This window comes from Doryrhamphus excisus, chromosome 20, assembly GCF_030265055.1.
Source record: "Doryrhamphus excisus isolate RoL2022-K1 chromosome 20, RoL_Dexc_1.0, whole genome shotgun sequence".
Taxonomy (NCBI): Eukaryota; Metazoa; Chordata; class Actinopteri; order Syngnathiformes; family Syngnathidae; genus Doryrhamphus; species Doryrhamphus excisus.
In genome coordinates this window covers 4,094,013-4,122,003 of record NC_080485.1, presented here as the reverse complement: position 1 = coordinate 4,122,003, position 27,991 = coordinate 4,094,013, and the positions used below count along the sequence as shown (strand labels likewise).

General features: G+C 42.5%; 1 protein-coding gene across 6 annotated transcripts in view; it reads left to right on the top strand.

The window, feature by feature from the left end:
* LOC131108125 (vinculin-like) overlaps positions 1-27,488 on the top strand; it is a 29,493-nt gene extending 2,005 nt beyond the window's left edge. For 2 of the 6 annotated variants that reach the window (XM_058058926.1, XM_058058925.1), the window contains 23 exons: positions 2,379-2,449; positions 4,473-4,623; positions 5,062-5,170; positions 8,052-8,174; positions 10,954-11,114; positions 13,566-13,656; positions 13,731-13,878; positions 13,962-14,115; positions 14,183-14,358; positions 14,427-14,525; positions 16,141-16,331; positions 16,527-16,553; positions 17,619-17,818; positions 18,040-18,168; positions 18,243-18,392; positions 18,501-18,609; positions 19,895-20,197; positions 20,257-20,381; positions 21,335-21,520; positions 22,413-22,568; positions 23,520-23,723; positions 23,944-24,048; positions 25,265-27,488. In XM_058058926.1, coding sequence (XP_057914909.1) covers positions 2,379-2,449; positions 4,473-4,623; positions 5,062-5,170; positions 8,052-8,174; positions 10,954-11,114; positions 13,566-13,656; positions 13,731-13,878; positions 13,962-14,115; positions 14,183-14,358; positions 14,427-14,525; positions 16,141-16,331; positions 16,527-16,553; positions 17,619-17,818; positions 18,040-18,168; positions 18,243-18,392; positions 18,501-18,609; positions 19,895-20,197; positions 20,257-20,381; positions 21,335-21,520; positions 22,413-22,568; positions 23,520-23,723; positions 23,944-24,048; positions 25,265-25,411 — 3,315 coding nt within the window. In that variant the 3' untranslated portion in view covers positions 25,412-27,488. The remainder of the gene's footprint in view (positions 1-2,378; positions 2,450-4,472; positions 4,624-5,061; positions 5,171-8,051; positions 8,175-10,953; positions 11,115-13,565; positions 13,657-13,730; positions 13,879-13,961; positions 14,116-14,182; positions 14,359-14,426; positions 14,526-16,140; positions 16,332-16,526; positions 16,554-17,618; positions 17,819-18,039; positions 18,169-18,242; positions 18,393-18,500; positions 18,610-19,894; positions 20,198-20,256; positions 20,382-21,334; positions 21,521-22,412; positions 22,569-23,519; positions 23,724-23,943; positions 24,049-25,264) is intronic. The other 4 variants (XM_058058928.1, XM_058058927.1, XM_058058929.1 and 1 more) reach the window with 4 other exon arrangements.
* Positions 27,489-27,991: the final 503 nt, after the last annotated feature.

Here is a 27,991-nt window from a genome sequence, read left to right as displayed (position 1 = left end):
GGGAAATGTTAAAAGAACGCTTGCTGGTTGCCGGGTAGACAAGCTTAATTGGACATGATGGACACCTTCTGGTTTTGTAGACTTTATTTTAGCAAGCAGAGTCAGTTCCACCCGTGCGCCGTTGCTGCAAAGGTGTAAAAAAGTACACCATAAGCCCGCCACTGCACACTGATACAGTTACACACTTAACCCCCCACCGGGAAAAGCTGTGCATATAAAAAGTAGGTCACGGAGATTGTTGAAGACGCAAACAAGATAGCATCAAAGTGTCAATGAGACGTGCGGGCTGAGAGTGATTCAACTGAACATCTAAAAGATATTACTGGTGGAAAACGTACAAGCTTGCTGTCAAAGACTCTTGGATGTTTGAGCTCCCAAAGCAGGCGAGGTAGATCTCATTCCTGAGTATGTCTGGGGGAGGGAGGAGAAATAAATAGATTTACTGTTGAGAAGCGAGCAGCACAACTCAGAAAGGAGTCACCTGCTTCTGTTATTATTCACCGGATGACCCGGGCTGGCCTTTACAGTGGCCTTCGCTCATACCGTCTGCATCCTACTCTTAAGATACTTGATAATTACATATATGTGTTGGACAACTGCAAAGTTGACATATGCATAAGCTGACAATGCATATTTGTCATACTGTATTTACTGTAGGTACTGGATGTTAGATAGCTCCTGCTTAAAAACAAATACCGGTACTAAATTTTCGAGATGCTGCTAGCTGTTAGTACAATTTGGTAAGCTTTCTCACCTTTTTTTTTTTTTAAATCAAATTGCTGGCACTCTCCACTTTCTTTGGCCCCATGGTGGGTTATGTAAGTGTGTTTGTTAACTGCAACATTGTATCAAAAGTGAGACAGTGTATGGAAATTGATGCCGAGGTACAGCATGATTGAAAATGAGGGATTTTCAGAATGCGACACAGTGAGCCTCCCCTCAGAGAACAGACTGTATATATCTGCTCCGGACCAAAAACTGATTTTCAGCTCAATCGAGACTCCATTTTATTCTCTCAATTCAAGAACTAAAAAGCAATGCATTCTGTCCTTGACATAATTGAAGGTAGCTTGGCTGTTTTTTAAATGTTTTTCTTTATTTTTTTCAAGCTGCTGTACCTTCACTGAAGTGTTCTGGTTCCTACCCTGCTTCCTTGGTCACTACTTGACCAAACGCACACACACCATCACTGTGTACACCACGATGGGCCACTTAGTAGTACATTAATAATGCATTCAGTCATCAATGATTACCTATTGAAAAATCAATGATAAGTGTTACTACTTCCAGGAAACGCTGTCAGGATGGTTTCATCCGGACTCGCTTTACTTGCAGAGCTTCATTCCTCCCAACCTTGAAGGAATCTTTTAAACATTTGATTAGCCAAAACAACCAAACTGAAAGTAACGTATAAATCACCAACCACCGTTAATCAAAATGTCTTGCAGTGTTTATCAACGAACGTCAGCTTTAGAATAGCTAATATATAAGATCCTACCTGGCTATGGGAATATAATTAGCTTTCATTTTGTCTACCATAAAGAGACAGATCGCTTGCTTGGATGCCAGTGCTTGCTCTTGTTTTGTCTTCCTTCCTGTGCCTCTCTGAGGCCACCAAAGTCTATTAACTGAAGTTCAGCACCAGTGAGAGACTGATGTCATCATCACGCTGTAATTGCATCTGGAGTGTATGTGTGCGTGGACACACCTGGTATCTCTTGTGATTGTGTGTGAGAAGTGTGTGTGTGTGTGTGTGTCGGGGGGCGGGGGTCTTCTACTAACCAGCTGCATCACTTATGATGTGAACATCTGCAAAAGAAATTGTCAGTATCACTCTTTTTTTTGTCATGCTATTCTATTATTGTATGTATTCAGAATTACACAGAATATATTGAAATCATTTCCACAAAACTCTGTAGATGGGTGTGGCATGGACAAAAGACAAAACTGTTCAAGTTTGGTACAGAACAGGGTAAAAGTGCATTCATCCTCCAATTTTTGCAAACTTTTGGCAAAAATCCATATTTTATATTTGTTTGTGTCCAGGATGACCCATGAAACTTTGTATATGGGTGTGGGCACTTTTCAGTTGTGATGCAGATCTGACCCCCGCCACGGGCAAACTATGTTTTGTTCATGCACGTTTATTGAGATCTGCACCAAAATGTTTATTTACAGTTTATTTTCCCTACCTTTCCACCAAACTTTGAGATCATCTGAGTAGTTTTTGCAAAAAATCTGCACTCAATTAGTCCAATATGTCCTAATAATTCACCTCTACACCGTCTGTACAAGATGACCTGATTACTCCTGTTCACAATTTCTTATAACCGTGCACTTTTAAATTCATGACGCATGTTTCAATTCATGTGTTGCAGGTTGGGAAGGAAACGGTTCAAACCACAGAGGACCAGGTGCTGAAGCGGGACATGCCCCCTGCATTCATCAAGTATGTTTGTTTGTGGATGACTATGCATGCCCATATGATACAAATAACCCATTTAATCTCAGAGCAGAAAGAGAACTTGTTTGAAAAAAGTGGATTCCAAGGAGTTTAAAGTCAGGATTAATGGCAATGTTCCCATCTGCAACAAAGATCCACTTCAGAGCTGAGTGTCCCGTCTGAGGCAGCCCACGGGCATCATTCATGCAGCTGAGAGGCCGTTTGTTGTGTTCCAGCATGTGTCTAAACGTCTGATAGGATGACCTCTGCGTTGTGTGGCTGACTCAGCAATGCTGCACGACAGACGTCAGGCTACATTGACTTGACTCTTATGCGGTGACAGAATGATCGAGTTCACTGACTTAACTAGGAGAGCAAATGCAGCAACATGGCGTGGCGCAACATTCCTATATTTTTGTCCTAAAGCAATAGTTGTAATAGTAATTATTCATTTATTCATTCATTTTCTACCGCTTTTTCCTCACGAGGGTCGCGGGGGGTGCTGGAGCCTATCCCAGCTGTTTTTGGGCGTAAGGCGGGGTACACCCTGGACTGGTCGCCAGCCAATCCCAGGGCACATATAGACAAACAACCATTCACACTCACATTCATACCTATGGACAATTTGGAGTGGCCAATTAACCTAACATGTTTTTGGAATGTGGGAGGAAACCGGAGTACCCGGAGAAAACCCACGCACGAGAACATGCAAACTCCACACAGAGATGCCCGAGGGTGGAATTGAACCCTGGTCTCCTAGCTGTGAGGTCTGTGCGCTAACCCCTAGACCACCGTGCCGCCGTAATAGTAATTATTTGACATGAAATTGGATGAATGTAGTCCATCAACGGACACTTACTCCCCACTTGGTCCCCTAAGTTCATTTCTGGTCGGACGTAATTCCAGGTAGTCGCTTGGGTTACACAAGTAAGGAGTTTGGCTTCTCAAAATAATGTGTGTTTAAAAGAATAAGTAAGACATTTGCATCACAAAAAAACTTATCAAAATAAATCAGACCTCACAAATCCTGTGATGAAGACGCTTGCATTTTTTCCCGCGATGTAGCGCCACAGCCATCTCGTTTACATGTGTGTTCCACAGTGGAAGAAGATGTGACCGACTTCAAAAAAACATTTTTAGCCGGAATTTAAAGGTCTCAAGCCAAAAACGAGTATGCGGATTAAAAAGATCCGCTGTGGCGACTTCGTAATCAGGAAAAATAATGTGCTGTTATAGGCTGCAGATGGCCCCCGAGACGTACTTTGGACACCAGTGGCTTGGTTTTTATATAGGATGGCCTTCCTGTCGCCACCCTCCCATTTATCCGGGCTGGGATGGCTTGGTGTTGGGGGGCCTGGTGTCCAAGAATGGAAGCCACACAAAAGATAGCAGTGTGTACCATAATTGTCAATCAATAAATAATACACTGGAATATCATACAGTCATGCAAAGATAGTTGTCCAATGTACTGTATGCATATATTTTCATTATTGTCTTTAAGGCTTTACAATATAGCATTTGTCTATTGATCTAATTTCAGTTCAGTTCGGATCTTAAACAGATGCAGATCTGACCAGCCCAGTCCACCCCACCCCACCCCACCCCACCCCACCCCACACACACATACATAAACACACATACATACTCACACCTACAAGGGGCACCACACCGTAAATCTCACCCACAGGGCTTAGAAGGGAGCATGTGAAATGTGAACCCACCTAAATATAGAGAACCAGCAGCCATCGATACCCCGACCAGCGGGGGTCAGAAGGAGGAGGGTCTTGGTTCCTTTCAAGCACTTCTTTAAGCCTGTGAAGATCTGTTACGTATGTCTAAGCATGGTGGCGCTCATGCTGGAACCACAACTTCAGGGCCTGGAATTGTAGTCACATCCATCCATGATAAGCATTTGATTAAAATATCACAATATCCATTTGCTTTGTTGTCCCTTTTTTGTCAATGTTTACTCTTCACACCGTATTTCTTTGCTAAATAAATGTGGTTTCATGTTCCTGTCTGTTTGTAGGGTGGAGAACTCGTCATCTAAACTGGTCCAAGCAGCTCATATGCTGAAGACCGACCCATACTCAGTCCCTGCTCGAGACTACCTGATTGACGGCTCCAGAGGGATTTTGTCTGGCACATCTGACCTTCTGCTTACATTCGATGAGGCAGAGGTATGTCTGTTTTCGCTGTCTCTGTATGTGTGTGTTGCTTCAGCGCTGGGGTAATTTTCTGGGAAATGAAGCTTTATATAGCCGCACATACACGGTAGAAGGAGCTGAGCTGAGCGCTTCAAGTGGTCTCGTAATGGAGTTAGATTTTATCACCGAGCTCCAATGACCTCCCCTCTGTCATAACATCGGATCTTTATGTGTGTGAGTGCACAAGAGTGTGTGTTAGATATTAGCGGGCAACTCCTTAAGTGGAGTCACACTGAGCACGTGATCATGGTCACCATGCTTCTTCATGAAACTTCTTCTGGTCACAAGACTGACATCACGATTGTTACACAGACACGTGAAATCACTTGAGGAGCAATAGTAAAAAACCTGGTCTGCTCTTTGGCGGCGTGCTACGCCTTGCATTGTTTCATCTCTTGTGTTGCGTTTCAGGTACGTAAGATCATCCGTGTGTGCAAAGGTATCCTGGAGTACCTGACAGTAGCTGAAGTGGTGGAGACTATGGAGGACCTCGTCACTTACACTAAAAATCTGGGGCCAGGTCAGCAGCAAATGTTTCTACACGCTTTCTTTGGCCTCATGGTGGCTTCTGTAGGCGTCACACTCAGTAAAAACGCTCATACAAGTGAAGACCATTCATTCATTCATTTTCTACCGCTTTTTCCTCACGAGGGTCGCGGGGGGTGCTGGAGCCTATCCCAGCTGTCTTCGGGCGAGAGGCGGGGTACACCCTGGACTGGTCGCCAGCCAATCACAGGGCACATATAGACAAACAACCATTCACACTCACATTCATACCTATGGACAATTTGGAGTGGCCAATTAACCTAGCATGTTTTTGGAATGTGGGAGGAAACCGGAGTACCCGCAGAAAACCCACGCATGCATGGGGAGAACATGCAAACTCCACACAGAGATGGCCGAGGGCGGGGACCGAACCCTGGCAAGTGAAGACCATTTAATCTATAAAGCCTCTTTGACACAGATACCTGGCGCATAAAATCCAAAACAGCAGATTTGGCGTTTATCAGCCTGTACCTGTTACACAGAATATAGCAAAGCAGCATATAGCAGCAATGCATATGTACTTTCTCACTGCGTACAGCACAATACAATATAATTTAAATCATTATGGAACCGCTGTATTACTTTCTGCACTATCTAGCAAGATGCTAGCATGCTAACTGTTTGCATTTCATTCATTCATTCATTCATTGAATATAAAATTGTAAATATTCCCATGGCATGGTGCAAAAATAATATAAAACTTTCTGTAATTAGTGTCATCTTGTTGGGTGCTAACATGCTAACAGTTAGCGTACTTTTAGCTGTTATCCTCATAATTTTTTACATTTTTATCATCCACAATCTTTATGTGAGACATAACACACGTCTTTCATGAGCAAACATTTTTTGTGGAGTTTTTTATTAATTCAGTCAATCTAAGCCATTTTCAACCCTGCTGAAAAACAGCATAGACCAGCTACCAGCATGACCAGCATGACCAGCATGACCAGCATGACCAGCATGACCAGCATGACCAGCATGACCAGCATAGCCCAGCATAGACCAGCATAGACCAGCATAGCCCAGCATAGCCCAGCATAGCCCAGCATAGCCCAGCATAGCCCAGCATATGTTGTGTTTTCATGCTGGTATGCTGGCCATGCTGGTAACTGGTCTCCAGACCAGCATACCAGCACAAAAACACAACTTATACTGGTCTTGCTGGGGTACCAGTATACCAGCACGAAAAACACAACATATGCACAAAACATATGCTGGTTGATGCTGTTTTTTTCCAGCAGGGAAGCCCTTCACTACAGGCCATTTTAGACCATTTGGACTGACTGTGTTCTTCTGTTAACATGGAAGCTATTATAAAAGGAAGATTAGACTCCCATCTTTTTGATAAAAGACAGGTGTCTTCCCGTTTCTGTTTTTTAGTCATCAGCAGTAGAACATAGGTCGGTTTCAGGAAATTATCAGTTCCTGGCTAGAAAAGGGAGAAAACCAACTTGTTGTGAAAAGAAGCATTTCAAGCATAACTTTCACTTTGACAGAAATTGATTTTTTTTCTTTTGTGACAGCTCAAATATCTAAACAACTATACCAACATCAATAACACAAAAATGAGTGCTTTTACATCAAAATAACCATTTATTTACAGATATAACTTGAGCATTGGAACCAAACTATGTGTGTGTGTGCATATATGCACGTGTGTGCGTGTGCATGTGTTAAAGTTTCCCTTTCAATGTCTAACCTTGTGCACGCTTCACTTCTCCACGCTGTCTCACTTCCTCCTGCCTCCTTTCCTGAGCTCTCATCAAATGTACTCCTTTTTTATGGCTTAAAAGTGCTCTGAAGGGATATGCATTAGTGGAGTGTTGCATCATCACCTCTTTTTGCATCTTGCACAAAAAAAAACATAAAAGGGATTGGACGTTCGGGATTATAAGAAACCATCCATCCATTTTCTATGCGGCTTGCCCTCACTAGGGTAAAGGCGGTATGCTGGAGCCTATCCCAGCTGACTTCAGTTGAGAGGCGGGGCACACTCTGGACTGGTTGCAAATCACAGGGCACATATAGACAAACCACCATTCCCACTCACATTCATACCTATGGACAATTTGGAGTGGCCAATTAACCTAACATGTTTTTGGAATGTGGGAGGAAACCGGAGTACCCGGAGAAAACCCACGCATGCACGTGGAGAACATGCAAACTCCACACAGAGATGACCGAGGGTGGAATTGAACTCGGGTCTCCTAGCTGTGAGGCCTGCGCGCCAACCACTCGCCGTGAAGCCCTGGGATGGAAAAAGTAAAACAAAATTATAAATTGTAAAAAATAGTCAATATTTCAATGTTTAAACACAGGAAATGTGACTTTTGATGTTATTTTTCACGACAGCTATAACATATGCTTTGGTGTCATGAACGCTTCAAGAACACATTTGGACTCACACAGTCTATTCATGCAAACAATATCATACCCTAACTGGGAAATCTACGTAAACTGAAGCTAAATTTTGCTTTCCACATTAACCTAAAAACAGGCTAACTGGGGCATAATCCAGTTACTCCAAAAGAAAAACCCCAAAAGCCAGCCAGAGGTTAGCAATACGTAGCAGTCATTTTTCTAGTTAGGTCTATTCTCTAGGTTAAAGATCTTGTTTAGCAAAGCAGTTATCGCTCTTCTAAATCCTCTACAATGATGTGATCCTCCTCACTAGGAAAATGCTACTTGTCATTAGAGCTTAAAAGGTCAAATATGCTGAGCTGCGCGCATTAGTTGGATGAAATATGATAGCAAGGTTATTCATTCACACTTGACTGCTGCTGACTGACTTTGTATGAGATGATTCAAAGCATGCCAACTACTCCGTTGTTAAATCTGTGTTGTCTTTGCTGCAGGGATGACCAAGATGTCAAAGATGATTGAAGAGAGACAACAGGAGCTGACGCATCAGGAACACAGACAGATGCTCGTCAGTTCCATGAACACCGTCAAAGAGCTGCTGCCTGTCCTCATATCAGGTGTGTATACGTATGAATGTTCATGTGTGAGTGCACCACAAAAAGCCAAAGAGAGCAGGTCACTGAGCATGCCGCCGTTGTTATAGCAACACTGATTGCAGTCATTAGTTAGTATTGTAAGACCGACGACAAGCACACACGCAAGCTGTTGTCTGAAATTCTGCATCAGCTCACAGGCGAGGGCGGCTTTTGCCCCATGCATGTCCTATATGAGTCAAAACGGCCCACAAAGTTGGACCCCTACAAAAGATAAAGTATTATGATTAAGGGCTCAAACCAAAACACTGTTGTTAATTAAGAGGGGTGTGTCAATATTTTATTCATATAATATTACTTGCAAGTGGCTAAAGCAGCCTTAAATACACCACATGCCTACCATGTAAAAGTGACTATTGATTCTTTGTACTCACGTACATAAACTTGGCTCTGCCTGCCTACTTATCAAGTGTGAAAGTACACATTAAGTACACAACCAAGCCATGTTTTTGTGAGCTGCCTATGTCACAAACTGTGTCTTTCTGCAAGCTGGTCAAATTTAACAGAGGCAGTTTTTCGTTCTGATTTCCCCCTATGCAAAGAGCTGCCATCGTCTTTTCTGCTGATCGACGATGTGAAGCCACTATCGTGTTTCAGCCAAAAGCGAAGCATAGCTGCGGTGTTGTTGGATGTACAACCTGAATTCTGCTGTGTTGTCCCCCGCCACATGCGGTTGAAATTTTAAAAAATCTAAAAATATGTTTTTTCAAACATATTGATCATGCTGATCATGATTCATGCTGTTTCATGGTTGAACGTAACCTATTAGTAAAAAATGCATATTGAAGTCAATTTTAAGTATTTTTTTGTCTGAAGTAAGCATTTACAAGCTTGAAAATGTATAAATGAAGTAACTAAAAACTAAAATACAAATACATTGCAGAAGACACATTGTAATTGTGAATGTAGTATTCCACATTGGTCACCGGGTGTCAGTAATTGTTTGATGAGACAAGTACCAGACATCGTAGTTTATTTCAGGTTTAAATGATCTCACAACAATAACGATAACATTCATTCATTCTTTCATTCATTTTCTACCATTTCCTCACAAGGGTCGCGGCCATGTTGGAGCCTATCCCAGCTGTCTTCGGGCGAGAGTCGGGGTTTACCCTGGACAAGTGGCCAGCCAATCACAGGGCACATATAGACAAACAACCATTCCCACTCACATTCATACCTATGGACAATTTGGAGTGGCCAATTAACCTAGCATGTTTTTGGAATGTGGGAGGAAACCGGAGTACCCGGAGAAAACCCACGCATGCACGGGGAGAACATGCAAACTCCACACAGAGATGGCCGAGTGTGGAATCGATAAAACATAGTAATCATAATAACTACTGTAACCCACGACAAGCTACAACTCAACTTTGAACCCCCGATGCCACTTCCTGTTCTTCACATACTGTATCTGTCGGCCTGCTACAGGTCCCCTGGGAAACACATTTACTGCGTACATCTTGTATTACATGGCTTAATTTCTCAGATTTTGTCTACTATTGGTGACGACAGTCTAGAACAGGGGTGCTCACACTTTTTCAGCATGCAAGCTACTTTTAAAATGACCGAGTCAAAATGATCTACCCACTACAAAAATGCAAAACATCTATTTATTTTCAAATGTATTGAGGATTATTTGTACGTACAATGTATGTTGATGTACCTTACATAACCAAATGAGCCAATATTGCAAAACACACATAATTAACAATTAACATTTTTTGTAATTACCTCCACATTACTCCACATTTCCCTTCTTTGGTACTGCGATGGTAGAATGGCATATGAGGCAAACGCAGTTCGAAAAAGACATTGTGAAAAAAAAGTCCACCTCCCATTCCGTATGGAAGTGATATGTTTTTGCCTTTTTACTTGGTCCAGCTCCTTCACTCATTTTAGTGACCATAAACTTTAGCGAGGGCTTAAAATCTGACGCAATTCGCCGACTAGCTTAGCACTTTGCATCGTTGTTTACGCATGAGCGGTGACCTAAAGGTCAAAATTCAGTTGTCATCTGACTGGTTGTCCTGTATGTCAATCAAGTAACGGGGATGGATGATAGGCTGACATCGTAAGTTCTGCTGCACTTAGAGACGTTGTTTGATTTGATTGGTCGCCCGAAGGGCAACATTCAGTTGTCATCTGAATGGCTGCCCTGTATATCAATCAAGTGACGGCATTGATGCTAGGATAATATTTTTTTAATGTCACGCCGCGATCGACCAGCGATCGACCAGTACCACCTCCGCGATCGACCGGTAGATCGCGATCGACTTAATGAGCACCCCTGGTTTAGAGGGCTCTAATAATGGGAAAAACATATTTAGAAGAATTGAATGTCATTACTGCAAAACGATTCAATTTCTAAAGAAGGCATCCTGCTTCTCAGAAATGTACTTATCGTGGTCGGGTCTGGAACCAATTTACCGCGATAAACGAGTCATCACAGTCAGGAGATCTAACATCTGGAGCTTTGATGTTCTCCCCGTGTGTGCGTGTTTTCTCCCTGGGTACTCCAGCGTCCACCCACATTCTAAAATGATGCGTGCTCTGTTAATTGGAGACTCTAAATTGTCCAATGTGAGTGTGAATGCTCGTTTGTCTATTTGTGATTGGCTGGCAACCAGTCCAGGGTGTACCTCGCCTCTCACCCAAAGACAGCTGGGATAGGCTCCATCCTACCTGCAACCCGAGTGAGGATAAGTGATACAGACAATTGATCGATACTTTTTGTTCTCAGCAATAAAGATTTTTGTGGCAACCAAGAGTGGTCGAGGCGCTGGTGTGGAGGAGGCTGAGAGGAACCGACGTTTTACCTTTGAGAAGATGAGCGGCGAGATGAACGAGATCATCAGAGTCTTACAGCTCACGACGTGGGATGAAGACGCCTGGGCTAACAAGGTACGACGCTCGTCTCGGGTTTCATTTGATCTCATTTTGGACCCGGGGCCTCCCAATTGAATCCCCACGCACTTATTAGATTGCATCCTTTGGTGGGGAATGCCTTCGCACTCGCACACACATGCAGTCTGATAGCCACACAGCCCTCTTTGCTGCAGAGAGCATCTCCAAAAGCCACTCTTTACTTTCTGTGATTCACCTTTTCTTTTGGCTTGCTAGGGTAACCCCTTTTTCTTTTTCTTTCTTTACCTTCCTTCTCCATTATTTTCCTCCTTGTAGAAGGTAAGCCTGTTTCTCTCCCCATCTGCAGCCTCCAGCATGCGTGTGTGTGTGTGTGTGTGTAGATTTTTAAATTCAAGTGCAATTTAACACATTTATAGGAATGTTTATAAATGTATATGTAGTGTAATGTTCATACTTAAGAGCCTGTGTGTCATGTGTTTCAGTCAGCTGATGTACTGTATACAGTCAAACCTCAGTTTTCATATGATTCACTTTATTTTGGCCAAAATTTTGCCACTGGTTTTCGTGCGTTGTCTTGGTTATCATATAATATATGCACTGTACTAGGGTGACCATATTTTCATCACTAAAAACCAGCACACTCAGCCTGGCATATTTACACAAAGTTTATTCACAGAAAGTAAAGTAAAAATAAAAAGATGCTATCTATACCCAAAGACACAAATTCCAAAGGAAGTTTAAAAAATAGGCACCAAAATGATTCCAAAAACACGACAACATGTAAATCAATAAAAACCAGCACGTTTTCATCATTTAAAAAAAAACAACCCTGTATGGCCGGGACAGGACAACCCTATACCGTATCATTCCACGGAATCAAGTGTCTGGACAAAGCACTGTGACTGCTAAATAAGAAAGTTGTGATTCCCTGCAATGGAATAAAGAAGGTGAGAAAGAATAAGGAAAGGTAAGAAAGGTATAAAAAAAGGCAAAATAAAGGTGAAATGGATGTTAAATGTTCATTTGTCCACTTTATTTGCCATGTATAATTATTTTGCTGTGTTTTAAAACTATAATTATTCTTTATCAAAAGGGTATATATTTTTGGGGAGGAGGTGATTGGACGGATTTATTGTATTTACTATTTACTACTATTTTCTATAGGAAAATTGCATTGTTTATTGTACGTATCAGTGTTTGGCGGACGTTTTGGAACAAATGAATAATGAAAACCGAGGTACCACTGTACTGTATATGTAAAGCGTCACTATATTGTCATCTGTGTATCTGTTTGTCTATTGTGAGACAAATTGCTTGATAAAGATGACATGACCTCCTACTGTATATCCAGTGCACTACTATATACTTTTATATTGAATCGCCAGCTCACGTCATATATGACATGCTAATGTTGTTTTCAACTAAAATAACCTCACTCTCAAATGTTGCTGAAGCTTTTTGAGAGGATGATAAAAATCTATTTCACTCATCTAACCTGTAACGCTGCATGTTTTGGTGCATGCAACATGCACACACAATGTTTCGCCTTTGTGTCGCTGCGTGGAGGGAAGTGTGGCCCTCATCCCCGGGTCATAAATTATAAAAAATAAGCTGGCCCACACACATCCATAATACACGAGCTGTTGAATGGCTCCATTCAAGCGTTTTATCGTCCTCTGAGCTGGAAATAAATGTTTTTCTCTGTTATATGACGGAAGGGGGGGGGGGGGGGCACTCATTTTTCAGTGATTCTTCAAGTAAACAAAGGTTTGTGATAACATAATGGCATGCTGTGTATTGTACAATAATCTTTTATTACATACAACAGTTTTCTCTCGTTCTATTGACGAGAGATGGGCGTAATAATCCACTAGTCCATTCACTGACATTTAATACCAGCTACACTGCCACAATTCTTAACAACATCTTTGCCATATAAAATGTACCCTATATAGAAATACCATTTAGAAAATGACACTTAAGTGGAGTCTTGTTCATTTTCCTCAATCAAGGAAATCCTTATTTTCAAACTCAATTTGTTAAAATGAGATTTCTATATACTACTATAATCTATAATCCTACTATATAGGATTGAGAATGATTTGTTGCAAAATCCTTATATCGCATGGTCCTCTGCAGCTGTTGTGTCATTCTGTTGATGACATCACTTTATTTTTAGCCACAAACATGACTTGTGCACCAAAATTGCCAACGCCAGTCACAAAAAAATGATTAATCAACAACTGAAAATAGTCCCCTGGCCGTTTCCTCATTGCTTCTTGTGTAAGACTTGCTAAAAATAAAGAGTAAATCTTCAAACAGGACCTTATTGGCAGAGTTTACATCAAATATCAATTATACATATTCCTATAATTTAATGACTGCTATATACGCATATGTATATCAATATTATTCTTAATGGCTTTAATGTAATTTTTTCTCTTGTTATTATCATTTTTAATTATTTTGCGGCCATTTTTATACCAGGATATGGAGGCACTGAAGAGATCTCTGGCTTTGATTGAATCTAAGATGAACCAAGCTAAAAGTTGGCTGAAAGACCCCTATGCCCAACCAGGTATGTATCTGAGGTGTCTTCTGTGTTGCTCAAATGTTGCTATAGAACAATTTTGTGGTGTGCATCCCCCTCAGGAGATCCCGGTGAGGTCGCCATACGTGTGATTTTGGACGAGGCCGGAAAGGTGGGAGAGCTGTGTGCCGGGAAGGAGAGGAAGGACATACTGGCAACACATAAAGCTTTGAGTCAAATGACCGATCAGATTGCAGATCTCAGAGTCAGGTATACCATTAGTGCACGTTTGTTAGAAGGTATACCATTCATTTGTGTGCATGTGTTCATGCTTTTGTGTGTATTTGCAACAGAGGCCAAGGCCCAAGCCAGGCTTGTGTGCAGCGTGCAGGCCAGTGCTCTCAGGGCTTTGACTTGTTATTTGGCAAAGTTGACAATGCTGCTCGCAGACTGGAGGCCCTTATCAATGCCAAGCAAGCCATCGCCAGGAGGCTGGATGCTGCACAGGTGTGATAAAACAACACAACAGTCCGTGGGGTCTCTATCTCTGGTTATGTTTTTGTATTTTGTTCAGGCCTGGCTGGCTGACCCTAACGGTGGTCCAGAGGGCGAGGAGAACATCAGGGCATTGCTAGCAGAGGCTAAACGCATCGCCGACCTGTGTGAGGACCCCAAAGACAGGGAGGACATCCTGCGCTCCATCAGTGAGATCGCAGGCCTTACCACCAGGCTTGTGGAGCTATGCAAACTGTGCGTTTGGTTCTCATTTGACACAGCTAACGAATATTTTCAAGTCATTCTCAGACTCTTTATTCCAGGAGGAGAGTACAGCCACATATCACCAGTACCTGGCACGTTTTACCTGCCTGGAGGTTATGTTGTTGTATGTCAGCGTTGGGTGTCGGTCCCACAATAAGGTTGATAAACTACTCAAAAAGGGTTTCAAATATGAAATGACTTAAAGGGAAATACCACATGGCCACCATGGCCACTAAACTTCCTTATGGAAAGACTTTGCTCGGTTCCTTAAATCCAGTGAGTCACGGTGACGTGAGTCATTGTTTGTCTAGATTCTAAATGAAATGACCATAAAAGGAAATCCACATAAACAAAGCAAGTAAGTCTCTTGTTCCATTATCAGGACCATTCAGGACCAGGATGTCCTGTACTTGTATTGATTTGAGTCTACATTTTTTAGTCACATTTAATAATTGCATGTTGTTTAATTGTCAATTAGTGGTTAGCATGTTGGCCCCACAGTCAGGAAATCTGTGTTTGAATCTCCACTCTGTGCATCTCCGTGCGGAGTTTGCATGTTGTGCTTGGGTTTTTTTCCGGGTAATGCCGTTTCTTCCCACATTCCAAAAACATGCATGTTAGGTTAATTGGCTCTAAATTGTATGAATGGTTGTTGTTGTCTATATGTGCCGTGCGATTGGCTGGCGACTGATCCAGGATGTACCCGGCTGCGTAGGGAACAATACAAAAATGCAAAGGGTCATTTTGATTCGGTCGAGCTGCCAGCCAAAAATGGCATCCAGGCTACAATTTGGAACCAAATCTGGCTGATACATGACTGGCTCGTACTGTATGTTCAGTTCAAAAACGTGTTTGCAGCAAAACTCCTAAAAACAGCAGTATTTTTCTAAAAACATGTCATATAGATGATCTCTGATATTAATTTTTGTAGCAGGTCCTATAAAATGTATAGCATATAGCCTATATAGTCATATAGCTCAGTGATTCTCAACTGGTGGTTCCATGGGTTGCAGGTTGTAACAAATGGAATGACCTGATGTCTGTGAATGCACCTGGCATTCTCGTCTTTACTTGCTATGCCATTTACTTGCTACGCCATTTACTTGCTACACTTGCTAAGTGTAAAGATTGAGCGAAAGGACATTGAGTGGGGTCTTAACGCGCCGTCCATGTGACACACAGCTGCAGGTATCTCCTGGGGAAGAGCATGCCATAAAGAGAGACAGCATCGCACTGCTGCAGCTCATGCTGTGTTACATACAGAATTTAAAGAAAGCAATAAAGTCAAACATTTACGCAATTTGGATTGCCACTTTTCATTGATGATTGTGACTCCGATGCCCCCCAATATGCCTATCCCAGCTGGCTTCAGGCATGAGGCCGGATCTGTACAACTTTATAGATATTCTGAATTCAAGCCAGTGGTATTTCCCTTTTAAGGCTGGTGATCTAACAAAGGGTTAGTTATATTTTGGACTAACAAAGTGATCACTATGTAAAATCATTCATTCATTCATTTTCTACCGCTTTTTCCTCACGAGGGTTGCGGGGGTGCTGGAGCCTATCCCAGCTGTCCTTGGTTGAGAGGCGGGGTACACCCTGGACTGGTCGCCAGTCAATCACAGGGCACATATAACTAAAATCAGATTTTTCCTTTTAAGGGTGATGATCGAACAGGAGAGTTGGACTACTAAATACACTATTTTCCCTCTCATTTCATGCTTGTTTGTGCATTTCCTTAAACTTCCTGTCTTTTTTTTCTTGTTGTCTCAGAGGTAAAGGTGACAGTCCGGAGGCCCGTGCTCTGGCCAAGCAAATCGGGGCAGCCCTGCTGACCTTGCAAGCCAAGACCAACCGGGCTGTGGCCAACATGAGGCCCGCCAAGCCTGCAGTCACTCTGGAGGGAAAAATGGAGCAAGCTCTACGCTGGGTCGCTAACCCTGGAGTGGATGATAGAGGTGTAGGTGAGGGAGTGTTTGCATACTTATAGCATACTATATTAGCTGCCAAATAAGAGATTCTGATCAGTGAATGATATTGGGTTTGGTACATCCTCATCTACGACACCATCAGAAGGAAAAATGACATTTTAAATCCTGTTTTGTGTGTATGTTGTTTAATTGTCACCTATTCCCTCCCATGCTGCCTCATGGGAGCAGAGTGTGAGAGATTAGAGTGGAACACAGGTACTCCTATCTTTTCCCTTCCGATGATGATGCTTCGATATTTATGACTTCAGATTGTACTGTAAATGCTCCAATTAACGCCTCTGTTCAGTCGACCGCCGCGTCTCCTGGAGGTGTTAGTGTGTGTGGTCTGCAAAAGCAAAAAATGAGAAGCTGTGGTATTCATGCTGGCTTAGCAGTTTGCGTCTTACTGCTATTCCAACATTGGTTCTGTTGCTGTCGTGATGCAAAATAAACTAATGTCCATCCATCCAGCCGTCTTCTATGCCACTCATCCGTAGTTGGGTCGCAGGTATGCTGGAGCCTATCCCAGCTTACTTTTTTAGAGTCATCATGCATGTTTTTGGTATGTGGGAGGAAGCCAGAGTTAGTTAATATAATTACAGTATTTTCTGGACTATAAGTCGCTCCGGAGTATAAGTCGTGCAAGGCCAAAAATGCATAATTAGGTAGAAAAAAAACATACAATAGTCGCACTGGAGTATAAGTCGCATTTTTTGCGGGTAATTTATCTTGACCAAAACAGACATTATGTTCTCTTGGAAGGCAAGTTCTAACAATAAAATAATAGAGAAGAAGCTGAATAGGTGTAAGATATGCTAACACAATGCTTATTCAGCTACACAAAAAATACACATGAACAGAAAAGGTATTATTGTAGCATAAACATTTTTTTCATTTATAAGTCGCTCTGGAGTATAAGTCGCAGGAACAGCCAACCTATGAAAAAAAAGTGTGACTTATAGTCCGGAAAATATAGTAACTGATCATGTGGTCAAAGAGTTCTACATTTGCTTTTCACTTTATCATGCAAGCCAAATCATTCTTAAAGCAGAACCAAAACCCTAATTATTAACGTCATCTTTTCAGATGAGAAAAATAAATACATCACCTATAATTACATTTATGGTATATGCCATATAGTCAAAAGGGACAATGATAATTAAGTCCGTCTCAATACTTGTGGCCACTACTTCCAAGATCTCCATAGATTTATTTTTCATGATAGAGTAGGTGTCTAAATGCGATATGGAGGATGACCTCTGACCTTTATCCTTGCCACAGGTCAGGCAGCGATCAGGGGGATGATTGGAGAAGGACGGAGGCTGGCAGGGGGCCTGTTGGGACCTTACCGCCAGGACATGATGGGACGCTGCGACCGAGTAGAGGGTCTGATGACATCCTTGGCAGACATGGCAGGCAGGGGGGAGGCCGAGGCCCCCCACGCAAGGGCGACGGCCGCACAACTCCATGATGGCCTTAAGGTAGTTGTGCAACCAACATTGTTCAAATTCCTTGTACTATTTGGGATTTCTCCATTTTTTTACGTATCTCAAAGTTGCAGTAAACAGATAAAACACATTTGTGGTGCAGACTATACACTATTTCAGTCTTAAATATTAGGCATGATTGGGAATTGATTAAAAGAACTGGTGCACAGCGCCATCCGGTGGACTGACAATGGAACGTAAAATGGTTGTATCAGGACCTGAGGCAGAATATGCAGGAGGTGATGACCCAGGAAGTATCAGATGTCTTCAGTGACACCACCACGCCTATTAAATTGCTGGCCGTGGCTGCCACTGCTCCCGCCGATGCCCCCAACAGAGGGGAGGTCAGTCACGCCGTGTTCACAAATTCTGTAGCATCCAAGCGGCTGAAAGTAAAAGCCCTGTGTCTCTGTTGAAGGTTTTTGATGAGCGTGCGGGTAACTTTGAGACCCACGCAGGCCGTCTGAGTGCGACTGCAGAGAAGGCGGCTGCTGTGGGAACAGCCAATAAGAGCACAGTGGAAGGGATTCACGCTGCGGTCAAACATGCCCGTGAGCTGACACCACAGGTGCTTGTTTTTTGTCAGTTTTGACCCACTTGATTTGCATAATTCCACACAACAACCTGTACGGAGACAAAACACAAGTGTGTGAGCATGACGTGTTTGTTATGATAGGTGACTTCTGCTGCTCGAATCTTGTTGAAGAATCCCGGCAACAAGGCAGCGTACGAGCACTTTGACACCATGAAGAACCAATGGATTGACAATGTGGAGAGACTCACAGGTGACAGCTTTTTCAAATAACTTCAGCTGAATTTAAATGCTGTTTCAATCAAATTTACATTTTTGGCAGCATAGTGAGTCAGAAGATAAACGTAGTAATGCAAATAATATATATGGTATTGTTGAATTTTATTAGTGTCAGTGTCTCGCTGAGTCATGTTGGTCCTGAAATGTGGAGATCTGTGGGTAGATTCCAATTTCAGAAGGAAACTGGAAACTGTCATCTGGTCAAGAAAAAAAGTATATGAATCTGGATATTTCATGAAGTATACCCACATCATATTGATTAACTCATAAATGCAATAAGAAGCAGTCACTCACAGGTGACAGCTTTTTCAAATAACTTCAGCTGAATTTAAATGCTGTTACTTTTCTCAATCAAATTTATGTACATTTTTGGCAGCATAGTGAGTCAGAAGATAAACGTAGTAATGCAAATAATATATATATTACAATGGAAGTGGCTGGGCGCTGGACGACACTTCCTCATTGTCACGAGATGCACTCATGGACACTCCGAAAACCAAAATAAAGTCTTAAGTATGCGCGCGCGTACGTCTGGTCTACATAAACAGAAAGACAAAGAAAAACAATAGCTGGATATTTTTATCACTTACTAACCGAACTCTAACTGCGGACAATTTGTAGCATCAAAGTATGCTTGGAAATCCCAGGAATCTACACTCAAAACATGAATTCAGCTTCAAGTATCTGGTGTCTTTGAACGCAACTCTTCATGGCTCATATAATACAGTTAAAAGGGACCCATTAGTCCTATTTTTCGACCCTTTGTGTTAACTTATGGTCTCCTATAGAGCAGCTACACATGATAACCAGCACAGAAAACGTTTTAGGTTTTCCAGACCTTGACCCCGCCTCCGGGTCGTGTGATTGGTCACACGCCCAAAGTGCTTCCTAACTATGAACATGGGTTTTAATCTCTGTTGTTTATGTTTAATTGTTATTTGAGATTGCTACCACTGATCTCCCCGTGAGTGTGTGGGTTTTCTCCATGTACTCTGGTTTCCTCCAAAACGTGCATGCTAGGTTGACTGGCCACTCCAAATTGTCCATAGGTATGAATGTGAATGGTTGTTTGTCTATATGTGCCCTGTGATTGGCTGGCCACCAGTCCAGGGTGTCCCGCCTATCGCCCAAAGTCAGCTGGGATAGGCTCCAGCATAGAAAATGAGTATATTGTATTATATTATATTAGCAAAGTTCTGTAATATCAGCGTACATCATTTTGAAAGTCATTTAACACATTTAAATGTGTGTGTGTCCAGGTCTGGTGGATGAGGCCATAGACACCAAGTCTCTGCTCGACGCCTCAGAGGAAGCCATCAAAAAAGACATTGACAAGTGCCGAGTTGCCATGGCGAATATTCAGCCCCAAATGCTCGTTGCCGGGGCGACAAGCATCGCTCGACGAGCCAATCGGGTTCTGCTGGTAGCAAAGAGGGAAGTGGAGAACTCCGAAGACCCGCGCTTCAGAGACACAGTGAAACATGCATCAGACATTTTGTCGCACACCATCTCACCCATGGTCATGGACGCCAAGGCGGTGGCCGGCAACATACAAGATAAAGGTACATTCAGTCCAAGATTTAAAGAATATTTTTACCTGATGACCTCTGACCCTTCACAGGGCTGCAGAAGGCCTATTTGGACTCCTGTCTGAGGATTTTGGCTGCAGTGGGAAAAGTCAGAGAGGCCTTCCAACCGCAGGAGCTGGACTTTCCACCGCCACCGCCTGACCTAGATCAGCTCCACGTAAGTCCTGCAGTTACTAACACATTTACTCTTATACTGTCATTAAACGCTTCATTGAAATGGTCGTCATTTTGAGGCAATTCAGTGCCCTCAATTTCTATTTTCTATTGAGGACTATTTCAGGTCTAAGAGTGGTACTTTTTAGACTTTTATAAGTACCATATATTTGGTAGCTCTTTTTTTTGTGATTTTTATATTTTCTGTTCATTTAATTATAGCTTTTTTTTTTAACCACAATCTTTCTGTGTGGGGCTAACAGAAATCCAAAATGTTTTATATTATCAGGAAAATAATAATAATAGTAATAATAAATAGAAGATATAATTAATCCTAATAAATAACATTCATTCATTCATTTTCTACCGCTTTTTCCTCACGAGGGTCATGGGGGGTGCTGGAGCCTATCCCAGCTGTCTTCGGGCGTAAGGCGGGGTACACCCTAGACTGGTCGCCAGCCAATCACAGGGTACATATAGACAAACAACCATTCACACTCACATTCATACCTATGGACAATTTGGAGTCGCCAATTAACCTAGCATGTTTTTGGAATGTGGGAGGAAACCGGAGTACCCGGAGAAAACCCACGCATGCACGGGGAGAACATGCAAACTCCACACAGAGATGCCCGAGGAACCCTGATCGAACCCTGGTCTCCTAGCTGTGAGGTCTGCGCGCTAACCCCTAGACCACCGTGCCGCCTAATAAATAACAATACAACTAAAAATATGTTTTTATTCATTAGCTTATTCTAATTGTTTCTTTGACAATTGTTTTTGATGACAATTTTTTTTTAATTACATGGCAAAGAGGTCCCAATTAAAAGTTCTGATTTAATTAGATAAGAATCTTCAAATATAGTATTCAAAATGTTTTCAATTTTAATTTATAATAAATACAAGAAATATAATATATTAGTTAAAAAAAATATATATTTTTTTTTTAACATGCAGGTAAGCGATGAGCAGGCTCCACCTAAGCCCCCCTTGCCAGAGGGTGAGGTGCCACCCCCTCGACCTCCCCCTCCAGAAGAAAAAGACGAAGAGTTCCCGGAGCAGAAAGCTGGGGAGGTGCTGAGCGAGCCCATGATGGTGGCGGCCCGACAGCTGCACGACGAAGCCCGCAAGTGGTCCAGCAAGGTCAGTGGACACACACACACAATACGCACAATACGCACAATACACACCCACGTGTGTCACAAGACATTGTTGAATTTTATTAGCGTCAGTGTCTCGCTGAGTCATGTTGATCCTGAAATGTGGAGATCTGTGGGTAGATTCCGATTTCAGAAGGAAACTGGAAACTGTCATCTGGTCAAGAAAAAAAGAATATGAATCTGAATATTTCATGAAGTATACCCACATCATATTGATTAGCTCATAAATGCAATAAGAAGCAGTTTTAGAGCTTTCAAGTCAACCATGGTTTGCTATTTTCGTTGTATTATGCAGTTCAAGGTGGCCAAAATATTAGAAACAGAAGCAGTTGTTCACTTCTGCAAACTGCCACCGCAATAATAAACCTATTCTTCCATCCATTCTTCTCTGACTGTCAATCAAAGCTGCACATTCATGAATTGATTTATTTATGATAGCGCTCCATGTCCATCTTGTCAAACCAAACCTTTTGTATGTTTTATATAAGTGTGTGTTTTTGTGTGGAGGTAACATGAAATCTATGATCTACGTGAGGGTCACACCAGAAATATCTCACTTCCGTGAAGTCACATTCGGCTTTCCTGCTTTATTTCTAAATATTCGAAATAGCTCTAGTCCGTTTCCCCTGCGCTGTGCAGTTGTGCCTCCCCTTCCTGCTTCTCCATGATGCCTGTATGCCTTTCTCCCGATGGGTTTCCCTGTCCTCTGTTATTCCACCTGCTGCTTCTCATCGTGTACTAAATGCTTCCTTCCCTTCCACCTATCCTGGCTGTCTCTCTTTCCCCTACACGTTTTTTTCCTCTCCAATCAATCCTTCAACCGCCAATACCCCTCCCCACCCGCTGCTCTGCTCTGCCCTGCCCTGCCGTGCCAGGAGGCGGTAGAGGTAGACGATGAGGATGAGTTTACTGACGGTGAGGATGACTATGAGCCAGAGCTGCTGATGATGCCCTCCAACCAGCCTGTCAATCAACCCATGCTCGCAGCTGCCCAGTCTCTCCACCAGGAGGCGCGCAAGTGGTCCAGCAAGGTCTGCTCACATACATGTCACATGCGCGTACGCGGGTCTGAGGATGGGTTGAAACACACGCATGCAAAGAAAAATGACATCCAACACCAGCATAAACAGTGAGCTGTGCATCTTGCGTTACCATGGAAACCTCCTACTTACCAGCTGTGGCTGCTGCATCACACTCAGACTATGCTAAACATGTACTAAAGGGTGGAGATTGATGGAATGGCTTTTTTATGATGCACCACTACAATGTGCTAGCTTCACAACATCCCTTCACCTCGTTGGTGATTAGGGAAAGGGGGGTGTCTCTGTTGTCAATCACCAGTCGTCTGACCAACCCGTGATGCCAAGGATGACAGTTTCCCAAAGACTTCTGGGTGATGTAGTTTTGCCCATGACATTGTCTGTACCTGTTTCTGCACCCTCATGTCAGACTGTGTGTTGTGTGTGTATGGCAGTCCGCTGTCCACTCATGGTTACTAACCCTAAAACTGAGGCAGACACTCCGACATTGGTCATCATGCATGGAAATGTCACTACAGTATGTGCATGAACGTCCTAAAATGATGCTTTGGTTCAGGTTTCAGCTGCCATTTTCATGCCCTTAACCTCGCATTAAAGGTCCCGTATTATACAATTTCTCTTAGAGGGCCCGCTATAGTGTATTGTTAGTGTAGTGGCCAAAATCTACCCCTGATGCGGGAATTTAGACAGTTTAAGAGTATTTTTAGTGATCCCTGGGAACGAAAGCCTGGATTTTCAAATCAGCGACCAATGACCTTCGACCTATGAGCACCTCTCCCGCTCAAAAGTGGAGGAAACAAGTTAGGGAGATTGTCATGTTTGGTGCACCTAATCAGGCACTATGGGGCGCTTATGATTGAAAATCATTGCATAATAGGGGACCTTTAATAATAACAGAACGGTGTGTCACATAGACAATGTAGATCCAAATATCTTCTCCAGGGTAATGACATCATCGCCGCCGCTAAGCGAATGGCTCTACTGATGGCAGAGATGTCCCGCCTGGTGCGTGGCGGCAGTGGCAACAAGCGGGCACTTATCCAGTGCGCCAAGGACATCGCCAAGGCTTCAGATGAGGTGACGAGGCTGGCTAAAGAAGTGGCCAAACAGTGCACGGACAGACGCATCAGAACTAACCTGCTGCAGGTGAATGCATTGTTTTCTTGCTGTCACCTCATGCTGTCACTTTTTACAGCCACTTGTCGCTTGGACGGGGAGAGTCAGACATATACACTTCAGAGAGGACTCTAAAAACTCTACTCCCACAAGTAGTGCCATCTGCAGGATCCGATGGGGCACTGCTCCATTTGCCCCTGATTCCCATGATGAAAACTTAATCGACTGTCCTCTTTCTCTCCTGCTTAAGGTGTGTGAGCGGATCCCCACAATCAGCACTCAGCTGAAGATTCTCTCCACTGTGAAAGCCACCATGTTGGGTAGAACAAACATTAGCGAGGAGGAGTCCGAGCAGGTAAAGCCACCATGTAGTATGATGTTGTCATCTCTTCCTGCATTGGACATATTATAGGGTAGATAATGCTTATTCTTAAATATTGACTTCCACTCAATGTATTGGATGTGTTGAATATTTATCGTCCATCCAATCATTTTCTATGCCACTTATTCTCATTAGGGTCACACGGGAATTCATTAACTCATTTGCTCAACTCAACTGCTCACTACCAAAGATGTATTCATACATCGTTTTTTTGTGTGAGAGGCACACAGAGGTGATGATGCAACTCCACAATAGAACAGATCATGTTTGGTGCGGTTTTAAGCCGAAATACGACCACCAGGTAGCATAAATGCATTTTATAAGAACTCGGCCTGCATCTCATCAGGGAGTGAAACGACCTCTCACCATTTGGCGTGAGATTGCGTGAAATTTTAACGCATGCACGCGCGCAAACGTGTGCACACACACACACAGTTCAGTCGTGTTTTATTTGTTCATGGTATTATTATATTTGTAAAATATATGTATATGTATTTTGCTGAAACTTACCAATGTTCTACCGCTGATTACTCAAGAAAGGAAAAAGGCAGAAACAAACTTTTTTTTCCTGATGAAAGATGGGAATCTAATCTTTCTTTTGTCTATATAGATCCTACGACACAATATTCTGTGTGCCTTGAACAATCAGCAAAAAATGCTCAAAAATGCGGTAGCGAAAAAATGGCTGGGATTGAATAAGTTAATGAGTTCCTGCCGTTTAGTGCTTGACTGTGGCATCACTTTCTCTCCACACTTTATTGAAACTTTTATTAAAACACACATAGATCTCTATGCTCTATGACTATGAAAATATTTGATTTATAAATAAGGAATGATGGAAATTCATTTGTCGTGGTCGTGTCTGGAACCAATTAACCGTCATAAACAAGGGAATAAATCAAATCGAATGTACAAGATACGATCCTACCGGCATACCAAGCCAAGACATTGAGGTTGATAAAGAAAATATTTATTAAAAACAAAACATCTGGTTTTCTGTGCCTTATTACTAACAGGAATATATGACTAGAAAGTACATGTACAAATCTCAATATCGTCCTTCAAATAAACATACACTGCTCTGTGCAGTTGAATATATATATAGTAAAAACACAGCTACATAAACTTTGATAACATTTGTCACTTTGTTGTAATTTCACACATCCATATGTCCCCCATGTTTTACCAGGCCACTGAAATGCTGGTCCATAACGCCCAGAACCTGATGCAGTCTGTGAAGGAGACTGTAAGGGAAGCTGAGGCTGCCTCCATCAAGATCCGCACGGACGCAGGATTCACCCTCCGCTGGGTGCGCAAGACCCCCTGGTACCAATAAACAAAAAGTAGTGATTTTATGGCAACATTTGAACAGCAGCACACTCTTGGGATAAAAGTAGCAACGTAGATCTAGATGATTATCTATCATCCGTGGTTGATCTGCTTCATTTGAAGATATCCTTTTCCTCCTTAATGGAGAAACGGGCTTTAGAATCTCTATTTTTGGTATGTTGTGTTAAAAATTAATGCAAATTGCAGGTAGTTATACATAAATATATATATATATATACATATATATATATTTTTTTTTTTGCATGAGAATGTTTTCTATTTTCTAAATGCTTTGTTTCTTAATAGTTTTATGTGTTTTGTGTATCACGAGCTGTGAGCTTTATTCACTGATTTGAAACACTTAAGGGCGGAGCCTGGCGTGGGTGGAGCAGATCTCCGCCTCCTCCTCATATGTTTACTTTTACAATGAACCGCTGCTCTGCAGGTTGATTTTAATAGTGTGACATCATCAGAGCCATATGATGATGCGTATACTTGAACTGTTAAATCTTCTGGCTTAGACGTATTATGACTCTTGGGCAATGGATTGTATAATATAATCACAAATAGTGTTTGCCAGTTGATTGCTGCAAGGCTGTAAGGCAGTCAAGTGTTTATGTGTGACACTATGGTGCAACTCATCATTTGTTAGCTGAAGGGATGGGCCTTTTCATGTGGTTGATGAATTGAAGCAAAATAGAGTACACTTGGCTGCCATCAGCAGAGGCTCCGTTGCTTGAAAGAAGGGCGACACGTCAACTGTGGGAGCTACATCCACTCTTATGGCAAGTCTGAGCAGCGTCATTGCTGGAGTTTAGAGTATTCAGTTGGCATGAACCATCAATCGAACCAGAAAGTGTAGTCCTCGTCTCGTCAAGCCCATCCCCGATTTTTTATTTTAAAAGACTAATTAATAGGGGTGTCATGAGACATTCCATTCACAAGGCGAGATGAGATTTCAAGAAAAGTACATCCATCTATTTTCTATACCGTTTATCCTCACAAGGGTAGCGGGTATGCTGGAGCCTATCCCAGCTGTCTTCTGGGGGAGAGGTCAGGTACACCCTGGACTGGTGGCCAGCCAATCCCAGGGCACATATAGACAAACAACCATTCACACCCACATTCATACCTATGGACAATTTGGAGTCGCCAATTAGCCTAGCATGTTTTTGAAATGGGGGAGGAACCTGGGTGTCCTCGCTGTGTGGCCTGCGGGCTCACCACTCGGTCCACCGTGCAGCCTAAGAAAAGTACAATGAAAGAAATAAAATAAATACTTTAATTATGTATGACTGACAAAAGGGCTCACTTTGTTCGTGCCGTTGTTCTATGGAACAAATGTGCCCAGGTACTGAAACCAATGCACAGACTGAACTCTCTTCCTGCCTGTTTGGAGGCGAGAGACGAGGAAAACACATATCCAGTTTGTTTTCATGAATTGTGTCATTAATGAGTTAATTTATTATTGTTCCAGGCCCAGTGCCCTTTTTAACAAGAAATCTGAACCTCACGAGATATTGTGACACGAGATCTTACGATAACCCCTACTAATTAATCAATTGAATTAATGACAGTGATTAAAACCAAAGGATTTGTTTTGTGCTACCACATGTTTGAGTTTAATATTTAATATATCTCTTATGTAATGGTCTTTTATCTCTGTATGCGGCATCATAAATGTGACACCCATTCAACATCATCTAGGACTGATTTTAAAGAAAAAAACCCTGGTGGTTTGATGTGATATGCCCAACATTGCAGGTTTTTAGAGCTTTTACAGGACATGTTGGAGTAGTCAGTTCCTTACATAATCCATACATTTTCTTAAACTGTCACTTTTATCATAATTTATACAGTATTTTGTATGATTGCTGGGCAAATGTAATCTGTGTGTGAATATAGAAATGGGCACTCCATGAAAGGGATAGAATGTAGTGAGCATGTAGCAGACGCTTGCAGAGAGCGACACAGAGTGTAGTTGAGTGTGAGTGTGTGTGTCCCACGCAACCTGAATGTATCATGAGAGCTTGTGGCCCCCGCCAACACGTGCTGTGCCTTGGAACAATAAAAGACGATATGATGAATGGTATCGCTGATGATGCGTCTTCATTCACTTCACATATACACTAAAAAGAAAAGATTATGAGACTTCACTCAGTGAGCACCTAAAGGATGCAGGCTGTGTATAGGGACCCACCATCCGTAGCCGGCCCCATTTTGGACAAGGGGGCGTATTCTCTAAAAATGTGCAAGGGATGTGCTTTGCTACTGGGAGGCATAGAGCAGTCAATCAGCCTGAAACAGGAGTGTGCGTGTGTGTGTGTGGGGGGGGGGGGGGGTAAAGGGGGCCGCAGTTTGGCCAGGGTCAGCCCTGAGGAAAGGTAAGATGACAACCACAGAGTCACAAGTGGAACTTGAATGAAACTGAACAGGGCCTATTAATAATCCAAAATTGAGTTTTTGAAAAGCGCTCTATAAATAAAATGTATTATTGTAGTATTCCACACTGGTCACTAGGTGTCAGTAATGGTACTCTAATGCAGTGGTTTTCAAACTGGGCCACTCCTGACCACACTTCTTCAAC